Raw genomic sequence first — 19,550 nt, forward strand, 5'->3', positions numbered from 1 at the left:
TTAACTTTGTCGAACAGTCATGGATAATAGAAATAACATAAACTGCTACTTTCACACAGGAATCGAACACTGTTCTTCGTGTCATATTCCTGTGTTTTGTTCACCCATCCATCCACCCCAACCTCCTCCTGACGTGGCCTTTGTCGCTCTATAAACTACGTCACCGCACTTTTCCCTTCACTCCTGTCATAATTACTACGGCCACTAGATGTTGCCTAGCAACAAAACCTAACTATGGGTCATAATACGCTGCTGCACAGGCGACCTATGGGCTCATTTTTTATAAAACAGTCACAACTAAACACACTCATGCAATTATTTCTACGATGGTTCACAAAGTTCGTCTCAACACTGTTGCAGAAGAAAAAACAAATGAGTTGCACTTGTAATTTCCTTTGCTTTCACCTAGAGTCCAGTGCATCCAAGGCCACTTCCATGGGCACTGCGCCAACACCCCAAGAATCCAGAGATATCCTTTTTAGGTCCAGTCTAGATTTCATCATGTAGTGGTCATAGATTGAAATATCTGGGCAACTACATCTCTGGATTCTGGGGTATTTTGTGCAGTGCGGGTTTAAGTCTGGAGACTGTGCTGCTCTTCATCATGTGATGCTATTGTCTGGCTCTTTTCCTCTGATGTTTTGGCTCATTATCTTGCTGTAGGCTGAACCTCAGACCAACCATCCTGTCTCCCTTTGTTACTTTTTTTCTCACCATGCTGACAGCAACCTGCCGTCCTACTTCCTGCAGTTCAGTATTATCTGAATGATACATCAGAGGGTGTAGTAACACAGATTGTTCCAGCTCTGCCTTTGTACAGACAGCGGGTTGGTAAGTCATCAGCAAAAGTTAGGACACCTGTAGCAATTGTTTGCATTAACCTTTAAGGCTTCATTTACTTCCATTGCTGCAGGAAATTTGGAAGTTAACTTATTTCTTAATCTGGGAAAAAGCTTGTTTTCTATGATGTTTCAGATTTTAGTGACCTAAACTTTTCTTTTTTTTGATTTTACCTCAGGCTGTTAACTTCTTACCACTGAACCTTTTAAAGTCATTCACTGAACTTAAACTGCTGCAATTTCAATGTGAACTGGAAACATGTTCTGATTGTGTTTTCCAAATACAACTGGCAACGCGCCATGTGGTGCAGCTTCATTCAGCTTTTTAGCTGCTCGCACCGATTCAGATGTTGCTCTGAAGAAAATCAGGACAACATGAACGCAGCCGTGAAGCAAGTCGGGAACACGTGCTCCAAATTTGCATCAAGGGGACTCATAAGTGTGAAAATAACTTCGGCTGCATGAGACATAAAGTGAAATCAAATCACATTAAATCCTCCATCATGTCACAATACATCCTGTCATGTTGCATCACATCAGAGCACCAAGGGCACAAGTCTGTGACTCCTGCCGCTGCACTGATCTCCCCGCTTTCTCCATGTTCACCCAGCAGGGGTAATAAGGCCATACAACCATTACCCACTGTCTGTACATTTCTCTAACTGCAGGGGTGGTACCACTTTACAGGCAACACACATTTCGTCTGCTGCACTGCTGATTTAGAAACTGCGGGGAACAGTCTTTTTTTTTTTTGGATCAAATTTTTATTATTGTTTTGCCCCCAGTACTGCAGGTTGAGATACAACAGTAAAACATCTGCTCTTGCAAACATGGTAATATTGGACATAGATTCTTTGAACATTACATACAAACATGCTGCTCTTATTTAACCATGTACATCATGGCATTCATCAGCTTCTCCATCTGCTGTTCGCCAATCAAAGAATGATGAGGTGTTTCAAATGATCATCAGTCATTTTCTTTTTTAAATATTTTTGGGCATTTTTGCCTTTATTAGACAGGAGAGTAGAGAGTGACAGGAAAGGGGCAGAGACACGCAGGAAAGAGTCTGGTCAGTCAGGATTCGAACCGGCAACTCGCCTGCTAAGAGCATCTGCGCTCGGTGGTACGTGCCCTAACCACTCGGCTATCAGGTCACCCCCCTCAGTCATTTTCTAAGTGGTCATTAATTAATCCAAAAAGAACAATAAATAGTGATGAGAACCTGTGAGGATTACAAAATAATATCAAAATAACAGACATATTATATTAGCCATATTACATTAGACTCGCTTATTTTCAGGACACTTAAACTGACCTTTTCATTAGTATGGGAGTATAGTTTGCAGTGATGCGGTTTTCAAACTGCAGTAATAGTACAGTATAGGCGGCACAAGCTGCTGCTCAGTGTCAGCTCTTCAACGCCCACAGTCCATTAATAATGTATTTTAAGTGTGCTTATAGTGTGACTGAGTTTGTACTGATGTGGCATTTTATGTTTCAAGGAAGGGGGGGGGGGGGGGGTCACTGTTGCCATGGACACTGTGGCTCAAACCCTGTTTAGATGTCAGTAAAAGATTTCAGATGGACAACACAGACAAACTTCAATACATAAGAACTCATGTATAGTACTGACGCTAATTTAGACACAATCACCACTCTCACCAAGGTGAATGGTCTTTGGTTTTGTTGTTTTTGCCGGCTACATGATATGCAACTGAATTTTGTATATTTGTATTTTTACACGAATACGCTGATGAGTCAGTATAAGAAGGGAGACATTATAAAAACACCAAACTAGTTCAGACTTTTAATTGCTGGTTTTAAAATCACCACTTTATGTTCTGACTCATTAACAGTGATTACATGCAAACACCAGCCTCTTATTTTGGAAATATGTATTCACCTTGGCAAATTAATTATGATGCAATACATCCTGTACGAATTGTTACTGGAAATAATAATAGAAATAATAGAAAAGTCTCAGAAGCTCATGCAAATACATGTCTTAGTATCTCATGACAAAGATCTATCTAAAAAGCCCTACAGGTTCTCCTGTGTGCTGGCTCTGAAGAATACCTCGCTTGTTCTTTTTGCCACCTTGTTGCTACATGCTCTGCCCTGCAGCTGTGACACTTGCTGTCTCACTTGCTAATAAAATGCTTTTTTTGCCCCACATACAGTTTCTGCCTAATGAATAAACAATCTAACAGTAGACTGTGTCACAGATGTGCAGCAGGAACAGAAAAATCAGCTGCATCATTTGATACTGGTGTGCAGGTGTGTGTATGTGTGAATGTATTTTAATTTTTCTCTTTATTTAACCTTTGCTTTTTCTTTCTTTGTTATTCATGTTGACCACCGTAGACACTGAATTGAAAGTAGAATCTTCATTTACACAACATAGCATGCTTTTAGTGCTTCCTCATAATATAAAGCAATTTAATCCAGTTCTACACTCTTACATTTACACAGCTGACACTTCACAGGAGCGTTGGCTGCTTTTGGTGAGTTCACTAGAGGCAGAGGATGGTGGGACAACAGACAACACTGCCACTGCTGGACTCAGATATGAATATGAGCAGAGGAGAACCAACCTGGTGCTATGAAGAGAGGCCAGTCTTCTTCACTGTCACAACCAGACGGCAGACCATCTTCACCGAAATAAGATGTACACTCCCATACCAGTGTGGAAACTCTGCAATGACATGAAAAAATAACCTTACATTTTTTCTAGAAAAGTTTGTAATATAAAAAAGAGGAGTGTAAAAAAAATAAAAAATAAAAAAAATTATTTAATCAAATAAAGTGAAATAAAATGTTGCTAGGGTCAAACAATTAACCATTTTTATGGTTAATTGTTAATAGCACCGGGCTGCACTGGGCCACTCTGACCATGTCATGGTCCACCTGATTCCCACATACAGGCAGAAACTAAAACTGTGTAAACCTGTTGTTTACAAGAACCTCCAAGAACCTCCAAGAACCTCCAATTGCACCAATCACCAGAACAAATTCCTTGTATGTGAAACATACTTGGCAATAAAACTGATTCTGATTCTGATTATATCAAAACACAAAGAAAACCGTAAGGCCTGCAATTTTAATTAGACTGTGCATACAATAATGAAGAGTATATCATTAAGCTGTAGTTTGTGTCAGCTATTATCAATTTCTTTCAACTGTCACTGGCTAATCGACGAAGCTGAAACTAATTCATGTTAATTTTGAGTCAAACAACAGAAACGAATCTGGCTGCTGTTTGGTCAATATGTTCAACTTTGTCATGAAGGAACATCATAATGTATGATTTGATGTTTTAAACAAAACCAGTTATATGACTGGACCGCGCGTGGTCAATGTGCGAAACTGTGGACGTAGTTGGAAACTGATGTGGAACCACTGTAAACAATCAATCAATGGACAGTAGCTAAAGCTGCTGGAAAAGTGGCTTAATGTGACTAGATGACGAAATACAGAGATTAGCATATTCATGATGTTACCGTGTTGTATTTGCAGTCTGCCCAGTGTCAGCTGGTCACCGGTTCCCATTTACATGTTTTTCTGTTTGTGTTGTCAGACAACAGGACAAGTATAAAATAGTGACTGACACATGGCCCATTAAGACTACACGTTAACCAGCAGTCACTTCTAAGCTGCTGCTAAAATCCCGATTTTATAACCACAGCATTGTCTGACAAAATCACCAAACACACGAGTTAAAGACAAAGACTGTGCTGCGATTCTGGCCGTATTTAATTATAAAATGATCACTCAGAGACAAAGTTAGAATTGATAGAATATCTGTTGTCGCTAAGGTTTGTCCAGAAAGTCCCTACATTTGTCGCTAGAAAAAAACAAAACAGTCTGAAAATGAAAACCGTTGGGAATCCACTGCAAACTCCCCTGATGATGTAACAGAAACTGTTCCCGCCAAATCATTTTGAAAGAGCAATAGTCAGTGGAAGAGTCCAACATTTGGACAACCAGTGGTGTAGCTTTATCATGAAAGCATCTCTCTCACCCACTTCTTATTCGAAATTCAAATATTTGTGGAAACGTGGGGGAAAAGTTAATATTCAAACTGTAATGACCTGTTTGAATTCAAAATTTCCAGCCAACAGACGCAGAAGACCGTTTGCAGCTGAGGCCGCTCTAAAAACTTCAATATCAGCTTTGACCTGTGGCGTGCCCTATTAACCTATCACTAAACTAAGCTAGTAATGTTGTTTGCTGCAAAAATGGAGGACACTAGCAAAACCATCCTGTAGGCTTGCGCTCATATTCAGTAATACTGAATACATTATACCTGAAGTTTATCATTTATAACATTATATGATAAGATTTTTTAAAGAAATGCAAAAACATCATATATCGCAGGATTTGATATTTGGGCAGGACTGGATCGTGATGTTAAAATTTGGATATCGCCCTGCCTCCAAACCATCAAACATCATCTGTGTCTTCTCGCTGTTCAAGAAAGAGACGAGTCTTTCTCAGTTTAGATGGTCACCTAACGTTAATTTCAAACAGCTGGCTAACAGGCAGCTGGTTAGTCGACAAGCAGAAATTAGACGGGGCCGTTAAAATATCCCAGTTTAACTCTTAAGACCCTCAAAGCTCTGAATCAATGAGGGCGACGAAGCAGCTCGTCCCGTCAGCCTGTGAAGCAAACGCTAGCTTTAGCAGCAGCATCACTAAGGCTGTTTGTACAAATTTACAGTGTTTAATACTATGTAGACCACAAACACACACCTTCGCAATTCAAATCATAATCACAGTATTTGTGTGAAAAAAATCAATGTCAATCAATCAAAGTTTTTTCCTCAAATGAGCTTTAAATTAAAGAAAGAAAAAGTCAAAACAGGCTCCCTTAGCACTCCAGAGGCAGGAGTTCGTTAACACCATCAAGTTTAGAGGTCAAACCTATTTAGGTCTGGACTACACTAAGCCTGGACGGCTCCTTATTGATCACTTTAGACTCACGAGGCCACACCAGCTCTTCCAGCTTCCTTTTGTATTAAATTATGTGAAGCTGCAGAATATATAGGACAGCACTGTGTGTGTGTGTGTGTGTCTGTGTTTGATATATTTGTTAAACTGATTTAGTTTAAATGAAAAGGGAAAAAAAATCTGCCCACGATCTGAATGTTCATTCTCTTTAGAAGTAGGTCAACTCATGCCTCCAGTCAAATCTCATGGCTCTGATATCAGGTAGTATTTCCCAACCCCATGTCTTCCACTTGAATATCCACGGCTCTGACCCGGTCAGCTCAGTGAAAGCGGAGAACACACTCAATCTAGTACCTAGTGAGACAGTGGGTGTTAATGATGCAGCCTGTGTGACAAGCTGCGCGAAGCCACTGGCCTGTGGCAGAACTTCACCAGGACTAAAAATACACTGAAATTACTAAACAAACATCACATTGACCCAAATCTGACCTTCACTATCAGGCGATGTTGTTTTCACTCCATCTACTTCAAAGTCTACAGCCTGACTACAGTGCCTCCTGCCTGAGGCTGCCATTTCCTCAGCTCACATTTTATCATCAGGCAGGACACACACTCCTCTGGATTCAGACTGTCAACAAAGCATTCAAAGACAAGATGGGCCACCAGTCAATAATGTAATTAGGTGATGAAAAGATTAGTTACAAAGTTAATAAGAAAATGAATTGTCATTTGAATCATACATTAGAGAGCAGCCTCTCAGATGTGGTCATCTGCTACTTAGTTATCTCTATTTTATATCACTGTTACTTTAATATTCTGGGGGTTTGTACTGTTTATTGGGACTTTTATTGACATTTTTAAGTCTTAACATTCTGTGGAATAAATCATAAGAACATAAGTCCTGGGGCTGAACAATATGCCGATAACAATAAGCCAAAAAATTATATCGCAATTATTTCGGCAGATATTGCGGTTGCGTCAAACTATTTTTGCATTTTATTTTCAATCAAAAAAAGAAAAAGATTATGTGAATTTTTGTTTGTACCAAACAAGCCCACATCTTTACGTCTGGAGAATACAATCTGTAGGCCAGGGCGTCTCTGTAGCACCACAGTGCCTCATTTATGGTACGTTGTGACACACTTTGGCCTTATTGTGATTAAGATAATACTATGATTAATTGTCCAGCCCCAATAAGTCCAAACTATAATCAACAGAAAATATATTTATTTTTGCAGTTTTTACTATAATTTCTATTGGTTATAAAAACTCATCAAAGTAACAGCTGAGGCCTCAGAGTCAAAGTCTGAGAAACTATCATTCAAACAATCAGACAGGGTGCAAGCAGGACAAAAGTTCAGCCATGAGCTAAACCTAATGTCGGTGATAATACCACATTGAAATTAAAAACTGTCTGCAGCCACAAAGTCAAACAAGGCAGTCAGTATATAAACTGTAACAGATGCTCACAGCAGGCAGTTTGGGTAATAATTTCACCATTCATCCTCGAGGTTTGTTTACGACCCAGCTGGCAGGCAAGAGCAGTCATGAGTGGATTTTTAAAGACAGAGGCTTTATTTTCTTATTTATTTATTTACCCAGAATTGGAAAAAAATGATCAGTTTACAAAACATGCAAAAAAGCTGGGGGCCCAAAAAGAGGTCAGCTCAACAGAACCAAACTCAGGCCAAAACTTCATACAAGTGAACAGACTGTATATAACGGCTGATCACACCACTGTAAAACCAAGGTGTAATTTAAAGACAAATATAACCAACTTAACTATGAATACAGACATATAAAATTGGCCTTTCAGTTCAAATCTGAACAAACTGAAGTATGACTCAAGCTGCTGAAAAATGAAGCCAACGCCTTCGTACCAAAAATTCCTCAAATGGCCACAAAAGCAATATATACACAGTCTATGGTGTGACTGCACACTTAGTGCAAAAAGACACGAACGTACTGCCAACAGCGCAAAATAAACTGAGTATGATCTATGAAACAACAGTTACTGGCGAGTCACCGGTTTGACTCCTGAGCGGCCCGGCACTTTCCTCACTCAAGTGTATCAATGTTTTCTCACACCCTTAATTGTTAATGTGTCCTGTTTTAGTACATACTCCTCTGAAATCACACAAGTAACATTAAAACTCAAACCCAATTCCAGCACTATCTCATGGTCCTAAGCGACATGTCAGGAGACTTCTGGGGATTCTCAGCCCTGATTTAAGACCTTTATGTGTTATTTCCTGTCAGCTGGAGGGAGACTTGTCCCTGACTGACTTGTAGATGTTTAATTTTCAGTTTGGGAGACGCATATCCAGGTCTGGTTTTTGACACCAAGAGAACAGAGGCTGCACAGAAAAGAACAGAACATTCCTAAGAAACTAGTACCAGGAAGGGCCCCAAGGCTCTTCTATAATACCATGTGTCTGTGTGTGCATATGCCTGTGTGAGAGCTGTACAGCCGGTTTTATATTGTAGTCAGTCAGCCATTATGTACACTATGTTCATCCACCAGGTGATAACTTCTCCCTCTCTCTGACATTACAAAGGGAAGCCACTTGCCTGGTCACTTAAATTAATTATTATCATTGATGGGTAATCTGTCAAATATTTTCCTAATTACTGTAAAATGACAAACAACAGGGGCCACGCTGATGTCTTTAGATGTCTTCTTTTGTCCCACAACATAACATAACCCAAAGATATGCACCCATATAAAAGAAAGAAAACATACAGCTTATGTTTCTTGATCCATGACTGAAAGTGATAGTTTGGGTTATTTCTCATGGGGTTGTGAGAGGTACTTATATGTAGTGTTTAAGCTGCAGGAGATTCAGATCGGTGTGTTCTCAGTTTTTTCGAGAGCAAAAACAAAAAGCCCACTGACGATAAGCTAATATTAGTTTAAGTGTACGCTTTGCCATCTAACAGCCCTTTCCTTTGGAACTACATTTTCTCTATTACTGCGCACAAGTGCAATTCAATCAATCATACTTTATTTGTATAGCACTTTTCATACAATGAAATGTTGCACAAAGTGCTTTATATACATGATGAACAATAAAACATTAAAGAAAATAGAGAAAATAAATAAGATAAATACTAAGAGATAATCCATCAGAATAAAATAATATAACCCTTAAAGATAATTCAGTGAAAAGAAGATTAAATACATTGCAGTAAGACAATTGCAAATTACAAATTACAATTCCGACTGTATTACACCACAGATCAGTTGTTTGACTTCGACAGAGCTAAATGTAAGTGCACCTGCTTTTGTTGGAAAAGACAAGACAATGAGGAATCAGTGAAATAGTTACACAGCAGCAAAACATTCAGAACTAACGCCAGGGACAAACTGCCTGCGTCACGTGTGCGTGTCTGCTGCAGCGCTGGTGCTGCCAGCTCCGTCTTTCCTCACAGCGTTAGCAGGATACTTGAATGTTGAATTAATTTTCATTAGAAATTAATTTCTGATTTATTTTTGATGTCACTAAAATGCCAACATCTCAACATACAGCTGCTAAAATGGTCACCTTGAACTGCAGTGAACCAGTGACAGTCTCACAAAAACAGATTCAGACAGTCCGGGATTCCTATGTCATATAACCTAAAGAACCAATCATGTCAACTTGTGGGGACGGGAGGCGGGGCTAAATAAACCTGAAACCTTGTCAGTACAGAGAGCGAGAGTTTGCATTAGCACAACCACTAACACTGTGTCAGCCACTGCCAGTTACAAGCTAACAAACATAAACAAATAAAAGATGCTAACTATCTGACGATCTGTCTGCTCGTCTCTGATTCTGGTCTCAACAGACTCCTCATCTGGTCTGGGTCTGAGGCTCAAACATGTGGCTGAGTCTCTCTGGTGTTTCCTCCTCTAACCATCTTCATACTCTCTGCTCTTTCACCTGGACACCTGGAGCAAGCAGGTGGTGGGCGGGGCCAAGGCCTGATGCACATTTCTCTGTGAGGAGGTCAGAGTAGATGAGCTACCAGACTTTATTTTTGATTTTTTGTTTCATTTTTATGTAGTGAAACCATGTTAAACAAAACATTAATCATAGCAAAGTATTTTTACATAGTTTAAAACTTAAAGTCATCAGAGAATCAACATCCCAAATTTCTACTTGGCCTTCAAAATAAAAGGCTATATTTGGCAAAACTATTTTAAATCCCGTTTCCATCCATCATCTACATCTACTTGCTTATTCTGTGACGTGCAGGAGCCACTTCCAGCTGAGTCCAGCCAGGACAGGAATAAATCAGAGTAGAGTCACCAGTCATCCTAACCTGCGTGTCACGGACTGAGGGAGATCCCCACACAGCCACAGGGAGAACATGAACACTCCACACTGAACGGCTGTGAGCTGTTTCCTGGCTCAGCTGGGAGTGGGCAGGAGTTCCCTGATAATTGGTCCCGTGCTGACAACAGAGAAACACTACACCAGGTTTACTGGGTCCACTGCAAGTTGCCATCGAGGCAGCATCAGTTTTCATCTCCAGCTTTTCAGTTCAGCAGGATATTTACCAACACTGATGATGAAGATTGGCGCAGCCACTAATCAAGACCTCTTCTTTGAGTTTCAGAGGCAGGTCACGTTTAGCAGGACAACCAACAGAGAGCAAAAGAAAGTTCACTGCTAATGAATTCAGAAATGAATGAGAACAATTTCATGCAATCATACACTCTTCTTCCCGGACAAAGGGAGGGCAAAGAGGAGGGAACGGTATTAAATAGCACTATCAGCCGAAATATCTTTTTTCACAGAAGATGTTTTGACCTGTCACAGCAGCAGAGACACGTGTAGCTAATTACATTTAATATGCCTCTGTTCTATTTAAAGACTCCAGTGCGTCATGTCATTGAGCCGCTGTTCAGAACATAAAGGCTCTGAAGCCGGCAGAGCTCGATGGTATGCAGCCATCATTAATGTTAATACTCACACCTGCACTGCTCCTGCTGCAACACGTCAAAGGTGGTGAGGTGAAAAAGATCCATTCGAAAGCCCGACGCACTCCTGATTTCACTTATTTGGGTTGATTTGACAGTGTGGGCAAGTACAGACAGCGTTTGACTGACCCCTCTGTGACTCTCCTGCTTGTCTTTTATGCACCTGATAGGGTGGGACTAATTACACTTTTCATAGTGAGTCCCCAGCATCTGACCCCCTTTAACCTGAGCAGAGGTCTGATCAGCCAAAACAACTGGAAACACGCCACTCTACTGTCTATCAGTGAGATCAAACCCTGATCTGGGACTGAAACAGTTGACGGACAACTGACAGAGCCTGCACTACGAACAAAAGAACTGTGGTTTGAACTAGGCATTAAGGAAGCAGGGGATCTCATTAAGTTGCATTATGGGTACTGTAGGATCCACTGGTTTTCAGATGTTGACCCTAGAGGCGGCCGATCCGGTCAAAAAATCATATCACGATCTTTTAGGGTAAAATCACAATCAATGATCTGAAGCGTGAGTATCCCCACAGTTAGTTGAATTAATGTGATCACATGATTAGTTGTGTATATGGTACCTGGACACAAACCTGTCACTTCAACTCAAGGCTAAAGGCCCACCTCACAAAATCACTGCATCCCGCTGTGGTTTTATTCTGAAAGTCCTGACTGGAAGTTGGTGATTCTGCCACTCGTCGCCCACAGCGCTGTCTTCTGTTTACAAACTGTGTCACAACTGCTGACCAGCTGTTTCAATCTGAGATTAGTTCATTGACAAATAATCATTGGACGACAATTGAAGCAAAAAAAGCCAAACGTGTCAGTTATTGGGGGTTCTGGACCTCGGCAATGAACGAGTCACTCTGGTCTGTGGTATCTGGTGACGGTCTGTGACTCAGGGTTTTTCACTACGGTCTAACTGCATACATGACTGTAAGCCGCTCCTCCCCTCCGTCTACATCTGTGTGATGTAAGCAGGCAGTGGGACCTCAGGGACCGGAGCAGTGGCTGCCTCCACGGCCCCTGTTATGTAACTGATTGCTCTCAGAATGAGGCAGGCGGGGAGAGAGAGAGAGCGAGGGAGAGAGAGAGAGAGAGAGAGAGCGAGAGAGAGACTGGGTTTTCTTTACGTTCTTCCCCTCCCCCTTCCTCCTCACCTCACCTCCCCTTTGCTGCTCCTCTACCGCCTCCCCACCCCCCCTCCTCCCTCCCTTCCCCGCTTGCTATACATTAAGCCTCAGCCTAGCTGGGTAAAAACCAGGGCACTGCCTTGCAGCAGTGTGCTGTGGGAACAGAGGGGAGGGGAGGGGAGGGGAGGAGGTGGGGTGTTAGGGAAAGATGTCAAAAGAGGTCACGTCTGGCTGCTGGATTACAGCTTTGCATCTATTTGTTTATACACACACTGTTTCTACACGGACTTTCTTCAGTGTGTATTTCAGTCCTGTAGCATTTTCAGTGTGATTTCTTGATAAGGATTAATAAAAGCAGTATATATATAAATATATATATTGTTTTATTTACAAAGTGCTGACAGTTTGCATCTACCTGCTAAACATATATTAACTGCATCCTTAGCATCATTTGGTTTAATAGGATTTGTTAAATATTGTGTCATTGCTTGTAAAGCTGTGTAAAAACACAACAACAACAACAACAACAACAACAACAACAACAACAACAACAACAACAACAACAACAACGAGCCAGCGCTCGTTCAGACTGAGAAACGTTTGGAAGGTGGCTGAAAATGACTGAGAACACCAGCTGACAACTGAAAGGAAAACTGGGTTGTCTTGTAAACAATGTGAGGAGAGAGAGTGTCTCCTGTGGGACTTCATGTGGGCCCCCAGTTCCTCCACTGGCTGTAAGAGTTTCCCTCTTTTCCTCTCGGGACATCTTTCCATGAAAACTCTTTAAATTAGATTTGGAGATTTTGGACAAAAAGACAAATTACAAACAGGTGACACCACATCAAAGCGCACACTTTCAGATGAGGAATATCACATCCTCACTAACACTGTGAGGACCCACCCTGGGTCATATGTCATTTTGCATGATGCACGCCTACAGGCATTGAACATTGAACCTTCCAAGACCACAAGATTACGATTCATGACTTATATCTCAGCCTGACCCCAGGGCCCTGCTCTGATGTTTCCCCTGGTCACCACCTGTGAACCAGGACGTGTTAAACTGCAGCTCCAAGACCAAAAACAATCACAGAACCATGTCTGATTGGTCAAAAAAAAAAACATGAAGCAGATGATGCTGCTTTCATTGTGGAATTACACAATAATAATATTGCAGCTCTTCTCCAAACCCTAACCTGTCTTACCCACACACCCACACACACCACTGGCACTGTAACTTGATGCATACCCATCCACCACGCCTCTGTCTATAGGGCCACATTTCATTCTGTCCTGTACGTACATGATTCTCATCAAGTCTCCAGGAACATTTCAAGCACATTTTGGCTCACTCAGACCTACTTGGGTGTCACAGCAAAGGAATGTGCACAGTGCCTGTGCAGTCAATCACACACTGGTGGGGCAACATATATACACACCCACATATATATATATATATATATATATATATATATACATACATTTGCACATATAAGCCATCTCCTGCCTACATCTTGGCACACAAGCCCGATCTGTACCTTCACGTTTCCCTCTGGAGGCTCACCTCTCCAGGCTGTGCGGCCGTTCACGGCTGAACACCAGTTCGTGTACGTTCAGCCCTTCTTGTTGCAATGATTACATAGTCCCAACTTTAACCGTGCACTCTGAAGCCCTGCAGCCCCCTCAGCAACACCAGAGCAAAGGCAGCACATGGCTGACATGTAGGTCAAACTGCAGGAACACTTTGTCAGAAGACACGCAGAGGACGCGTCGGAGAGCCACAGTTCACCGGGCTTCCGCGCCTCAGCCTGCAGGTACAGTAGAGTACATGAGGCCGGCGCAGCGCCCGGGTTGACGTGAGGACAGCACTCACCTTGCAGCGCCGTCCCCGCGAAGCCGCTTTCGCTCGCGTTGTGCTCCGGACTGACTGCGATAAATTCACACTCTCACCAGCGCTCGACCCGCGGTCCGAAGCCGCCGCCTGCGCTCAGACAGCCGGATAAAAACACGTGAAGAGAAAGCGGGGCAAATGCGCAGGGGATCGGAGCGAGTGGAGTTGGTTTACCGTCTCAAACGGCGTCGCCAATGCCTCTCCCGGTGGTGGACCCCCCCCCCCCCCCTCTCTCTCAATCCGCTATCAGGTGTGTGGAGACGGGAGCGCCGCGTCTGCCCAGGACTGCCAAGGCCATGGCCACGGTCTGCAGGGGAACTCTTCGGGGTATATTAGCTCTCTGTGCTCGGTCCTCCCCCTGTACAGTACGGGTGAGTGCGGGTCAGGAGGAGCGGAGCTGCCGCCGGGGCTGATTCATCTGCAGGCTCCGCAGCGCCCTCCACCGGCAGGAGAGGAGCGCCGGCCCGGGGTGGGGGGGTGGGTGGGGGGGGTGGAGTTAAAGGGGAATGTCACCTGTTTTTACCGCCGGGAAAAGGTGTTCGTGCTCATGTTATGTACTGAAAAGCTGGTGGAAAACACGCATGTGCTGTACAGTTTTGTTTTCGTGCCAGCCTCCCTACTGCTACTCCACACCTCAGAGAGAAAAGTACATTTACTGCTCCTCCTTTATCTGACAGCTGTATCCGGTGAGTTCAGGTACAAATGACAAAACTGTAATTAAGGAAGTAAAATATGATGCAGTGTCATTAGAGTAAATATGGGTCAGTTTTATGTTGAAATCATCATTGTGAGGACCTGTTGGCTGTTTGAGGGTTGGTTTTATGGTTCAGGTTAGAATCAGGCATAGCTCAAGGGCTAGGTTAAGGGTTGGGTTTAGGTATTTAGTTGTGATAGTTAAGGTTAGGGTAAGGGTTTGTACTATGTCAACAATCATCCTCACAACTATAGTGAGACCCATGTGTACCTTTGAACTAACCAAGCCTACTTTTAATTTTATCTAAGAACATTTTTACATGAATAATTTTACTTTTACTTGAGTAAAATTTCTTAAAAGTAACTGTACGTTTACTCAAGAAAAATATTCTAGCGCTCTTTCCATCCCTGCTAAGACGACAGAAAGTAGGCTTCTAAAATTAGCTCCGCATTACTATGCTACAACATTAAAGTGCTGCTTACTGTACATGGTAATGGATCAGTGAGGATAATCCAGTACTATAGTACATGTACTACAATAATACTGTGAAAGAGGTAATTCTGCATAAGAAGTTCAAACCTTGTAAAACACTTTGGTGACGGAGGTGAACACACTTCCTGTTTCGCCTCAGTTTATGTGCACAGGAAGCTTTACGTTTCCTTGTCTACTATATGTCCACATGTGAAACTCAGATTGAGGGTGACTCTGAGGAACTCGACCCTTTTAATAGAAACATACATTTTTCTGCACGGTAACAATAAGCAAAAAATATTTTGACTAGAGGGTGTTGGACATGATGCAGAGATGATTTTTATTAAATAACATTATGTTATTTATTGAGACAGAAACTTATCACTCGGGCTGCCATGGTAGTTCACCTGGCAGAGCACATACTACACATGGAGTCTGAGTTCTTACCGCAGAGGGCGGCATTCGACTCCAGGCCGGGCCCTGCCGTCTTTTCTCACCCCTGCCTTCCCTGTCACTCTTTACTGCAACAACTGCATCTAATGAAGCAGCAATGCTCCAAAGAATCTTTAAAAACACAAACGTACCACTTCTACAACAGCAGTACACAATGGTAGGAACAAAATATGTGTGTCATGAATATACTACGCAGGGGTAGAAGGTTGTGGGATTAGGAGCACCATAAACCAGAGCTCACTCTGCATCATAATGGCACAAAGAGAGGTGTGGACAATATACTGTAGCTTTCTCTCTCATGCCTTTGTGATGTGGATAACACCAAAGCTGGAACCATGGAAAAGCCCAGAAGATAAGGCTCCAGAGAAATGCATTACCCGGTTAAATGTGAACAAGTTGCACGATGTGAGTGCTGTGCAGACAGTAACCCTGGGTACTGTCTTCAAATATGCATTGTTAACAAAGAGATGGTTGTAAGTCTTGGACAAATCTAGCCCCAAGCCTCTTGTGGCAGAGTTAAAATGCTGTTTTAATCTAATAAACTTTTTTATTTTTTCCCCTGTTGTTTGTCTGAAATATTATGGTTCAAAGAGCTGAGCTAAATGGTGAAGAGTAGAAGTACAGGGCTCCAACAGATACAGCAGATCTACTGTAGATCTCTAGTTACGAACCTCCTTCATTTCAGTTTTGTGAAGTCGTCCAGTCATTTGCCTTTGTTGGACCTGCTCGACTTTATTCAGACTCAGACCCTCTTGATGGGGGTCTGGGAGCCACTATTTCTTACTGTACTGAAAATCTGTAATATTACAATGGCTATGAGATTGTAAAAAATACAGAACTCAAATATATAAATGTTTCATGTTTTGTCTCAAGTGCTCCACTTTTATTTTCATCAGGGTTTATATAAAGAGCTTCTTCAAGATTTATTGCTTAGCAGAGTGTAGCTAACTGTGGGAATATTAGGTCTATTTAAAGGAATATACCATAATGTGGTGGTCAGAGGTAGCTCTATCACCAAGTAGGAAGAACACTCTCACATTAATCGTAGCCTATGAGAATACCAAAAAAATAAAAATAATAAAAATAATAATAATAATATGGCATGCCGTTCAGGAAATTATTATATATAATATGAAGTTAAGTCTGAATATATGGAATGAAACTTGAATATATACCATGCGCTTGTATATCAGCTTCTACCTGAAGTATTATTTCAGCCAACATCTCCGTAAGAGACTCGTCCTTCAAGAATGATGCATAAAGTTCTTTCAGCAGTTTTGTTGAACATGATTACTCAGCACTAAGAATGTTGCAATAATGGAGATATGATCCTCAAGGCGACGGGATATAGACTCCAAACTGTTTGTGTTGTTTGAAGTATGACCAGCTGTTGCAAAAAAATTTTCCAGTTCAACAAAGTATGAACTATATATATATATATATAATATATATTAATATATAATATATATATTAAAGTTAAAAAATTTAAAGAATCTTGTAATATTGCCTCTACATCATTTTACTGCCACCTGGAACAGCTCAGTGTAGCCTCGATGAATTTGTGTGAACATCCATTTGAGTTGACCCTGATGCGGCTGCATTAAATGATCTCGGAGTAATAATGATCAGCTGATCGACTTTGGACTTTTTCCAGCCAGGAGAGCTGTCACACTGTGTTCGAAGAGTGTGGACGCTCTATCTACAAGATGGAAATGTAGATTTTACCTGAAAGAAAGTTGTGAACAATGTCAGTGAACCGTAAAAACTGTAAATGATAACTTGATCACCAAAAAGGCTCAGTGAGACTTTTTATTCTCTTGCCATCACCTTCATTTTCTAACTTTCTTTTACTTTCAAGCACATAAACCTCTATAACCTGGTATACTCAAGTAAAATTCACTTTCCCTTCTATCAGCGGAGGTGTTGTTACACTATTGCTTTGCCCATTTAGACAGGTAATATATGACATATATGTATCCTTATATCAATGTGATGTTGCCAATTATGTCATCTGTAAGAATATATATATATATATATAAATATATATATTTGTAAATTTGTACATGAACATACATTAAAAAATATATATTTCTATATGGTATAATTTGTTGTGATGATATCTGTTAAGAATATATATTTAATGTATATATGCAATTTAATTAAAACATCATACATATTAGAATTTTATATTTTGTATATAGTTTTCTTTTTAATTGCTCATTATTTTAAACATGTCAATCTTCCCATTGTGGGACAGTGGTTTTGAGATGGATATATATTTATGCAACATATGTCTACAATATAAACACATTTTTGTATGGGCTAGACGTATATGTCAATATATATATTTCTAATAGGTTTCAATTGTCATTTTTACATGTACACATTTCATTTATTCATGTTTATTCAATATATGTACATATATTAATTTAGCATATAAAGAGCCAGATATTTCCAGAGCGTGATAACACTTACACACTGATCCATCAATAAGTGTGACCAGACAAGATGCTGGAAGTGTGTTTTTCTTGTGCATCCGTGTTTTTTTTTATTGCAATAATACATCTGCATGTTGATATATATTTACACACGCACATACACACACACACATACACACATCAACAATGGTCAGAACAAAACAAGAACTTTGGACAATAAGCACTGAACACGTGACATGAGAAAAACAAACCTCACATATTAACCACCGACTGTCCAAACCTGGATTCAGATGCACACACACACACATACACACACACACACTTAAAACACACACATGCTCACTTTCAAAAGCACACTTGCAACTCACACACGCTCACATACGCATGGGACACATGCAGCATTTATGCACAAACTCGAGTTCCCACAAAGAACCGCCAGGATCAGTACTAAAGGTTTTTTGAGTCGATGTTAAAAGTGCAGATTTTTTATTATTATTATTATTATTTTTATGCTTAACACTGACGATGCCATAGCTACACTAGCTAGACTGAACTGTACTGTACGCAACACAGACAGACAGGCCAACAATCCAAACAATCCAACATTTACTTTCACTGTTACAGTCACCTGGTAAAGTCCACATCTCCAGAGCAATAGGGAAGAAGAATCATACTGTTAAAGTACCAAATAAACTTGAGACTGATCATTTAAATTATCTTCATGGTATACTTCATTTTGTCTATATATACTATTTACAGAACATGAACATACTGTATATTTAAAGGGATTACATTTACACAGGAAACAGCTTCTTTTTTTTTTAGCCACTACATATTCACTAAAAGCCTCTCATAGATGTTAATATTCAACTGGATTCAGGATCTGTGTCACTTTGAGATCAGGTCTCTTGATACTGCTTGTGTCTGTGAGGATACATATCGTACTACCAATAACTACCTTTAGCTAGACAAGAGATATGCAACAAATACATCAAATACTATAGCTAAAAACATACATGGCTTTTTTTTTTCTATGCATGATGCACAAAACAGCACTTTTTACAATCATCTATTGCAGTTTCGTTACAGATAACAGATTTGTAACAGTAGGACTTCCAGTAGTTTGTGGTGAAATGTCAGTAGTTGAGGAAGATGAGTGGGAGGAAGGTGATGGAGAGATACTGCTGATGGAAACATGCTGAGATAAGGAGGACTTGTGTGCCGCCTCTTTTAGACCAGGTTTGTATTCATATAGATGGATGGATGGGATCAGTGGGTCAGCAGACAGGAGGAAGATCTCTTCTTCTTTTTCTCCTCTTCCTCATTTTGTCCCGTGGGTGGCCTGTTGATGGCAAGACGCCTGCTTCATTCTCCCAGCCCCTCTACTCATAGAAGCTGCGGTCACTAGAAAGAGGAAGAAGCAGAAGAAGAAAAGCAAGAATTGTCTTGGTATCCTGTGGATAGACTTCCTGTGTAAGAGGGGCCCTACTTAGCAACCCCCCCAACAAACTCCAGTGTACTCACACAACACCAGCACAACGCTGGGCCGTGTCTGGAGAAAAACAAAGTGCGATGAGCAGGATTTAACAGCCTATGACACAAGAAGAGAGCCAACATAATCAACCATCACTCTTTGTCCTCTTGGCCGCACTGAAATCAGGCAGATTTGTTTTGTTGCAAAGGGACAGGTTTAAAAACTTTTGAATCAGG

The 19,550-nt window shown here is 41.0% G+C and overlaps 2 protein-coding genes across 13 annotated transcripts in view; both read right to left on the reverse strand.

Moving 5' to 3' along the window:
• The window catches only part of LOC139618633 (thyroid hormone receptor alpha), a 108,994-nt gene extending 94,733 nt beyond the window's left edge, over positions 1-14,261 (reverse strand). For 3 of the 7 annotated variants that reach the window (XM_071474739.1, XM_071474731.1, XM_071474733.1), the window contains exons 1-2: positions 13,767-14,261; positions 3,437-3,537 (exon numbers count right to left, since the gene is read on the reverse strand). The gene's annotated coding sequence lies outside the window, so the exon portion shown is untranslated. The remainder of the gene's footprint in view (positions 1-3,436; positions 3,538-13,766) is intronic. The other 4 variants (XM_071474734.1, XM_071474737.1, XM_071474732.1 and 1 more) reach the window with 3 other exon arrangements.
• A 3,659-nt stretch (positions 14,262-17,920) lies between these two features.
• LOC139618639 (vesicle-fusing ATPase) overlaps positions 17,921-19,550 on the reverse strand; it is a 49,327-nt gene continuing 47,697 nt past the window's right edge. For 3 of the 6 annotated variants that reach the window (XM_071474751.1, XM_071474750.1, XM_071474746.1), the window contains one exon: positions 17,921-19,244. In XM_071474751.1, the coding sequence (XP_071330852.1) occupies positions 19,223-19,244 (22 nt within the window). In that variant the 3' untranslated portion in view covers positions 17,921-19,222. The remainder of the gene's footprint in view (positions 19,245-19,550) is intronic. The other 3 variants (XM_071474749.1, XM_071474744.1, XM_071474745.1) reach the window with 2 other exon arrangements.

Source organism: Trachinotus anak, unplaced genomic scaffold (genome assembly GCF_046630095.1).
Source record: "Trachinotus anak isolate AG129_WGS33_773 ecotype Australia unplaced genomic scaffold, CSIRO_AGI_Tana_v1 ptg000003l, whole genome shotgun sequence".
In the NCBI taxonomy this organism is placed as follows: Eukaryota; Metazoa; Chordata; class Actinopteri; order Carangiformes; family Carangidae; genus Trachinotus; species Trachinotus anak.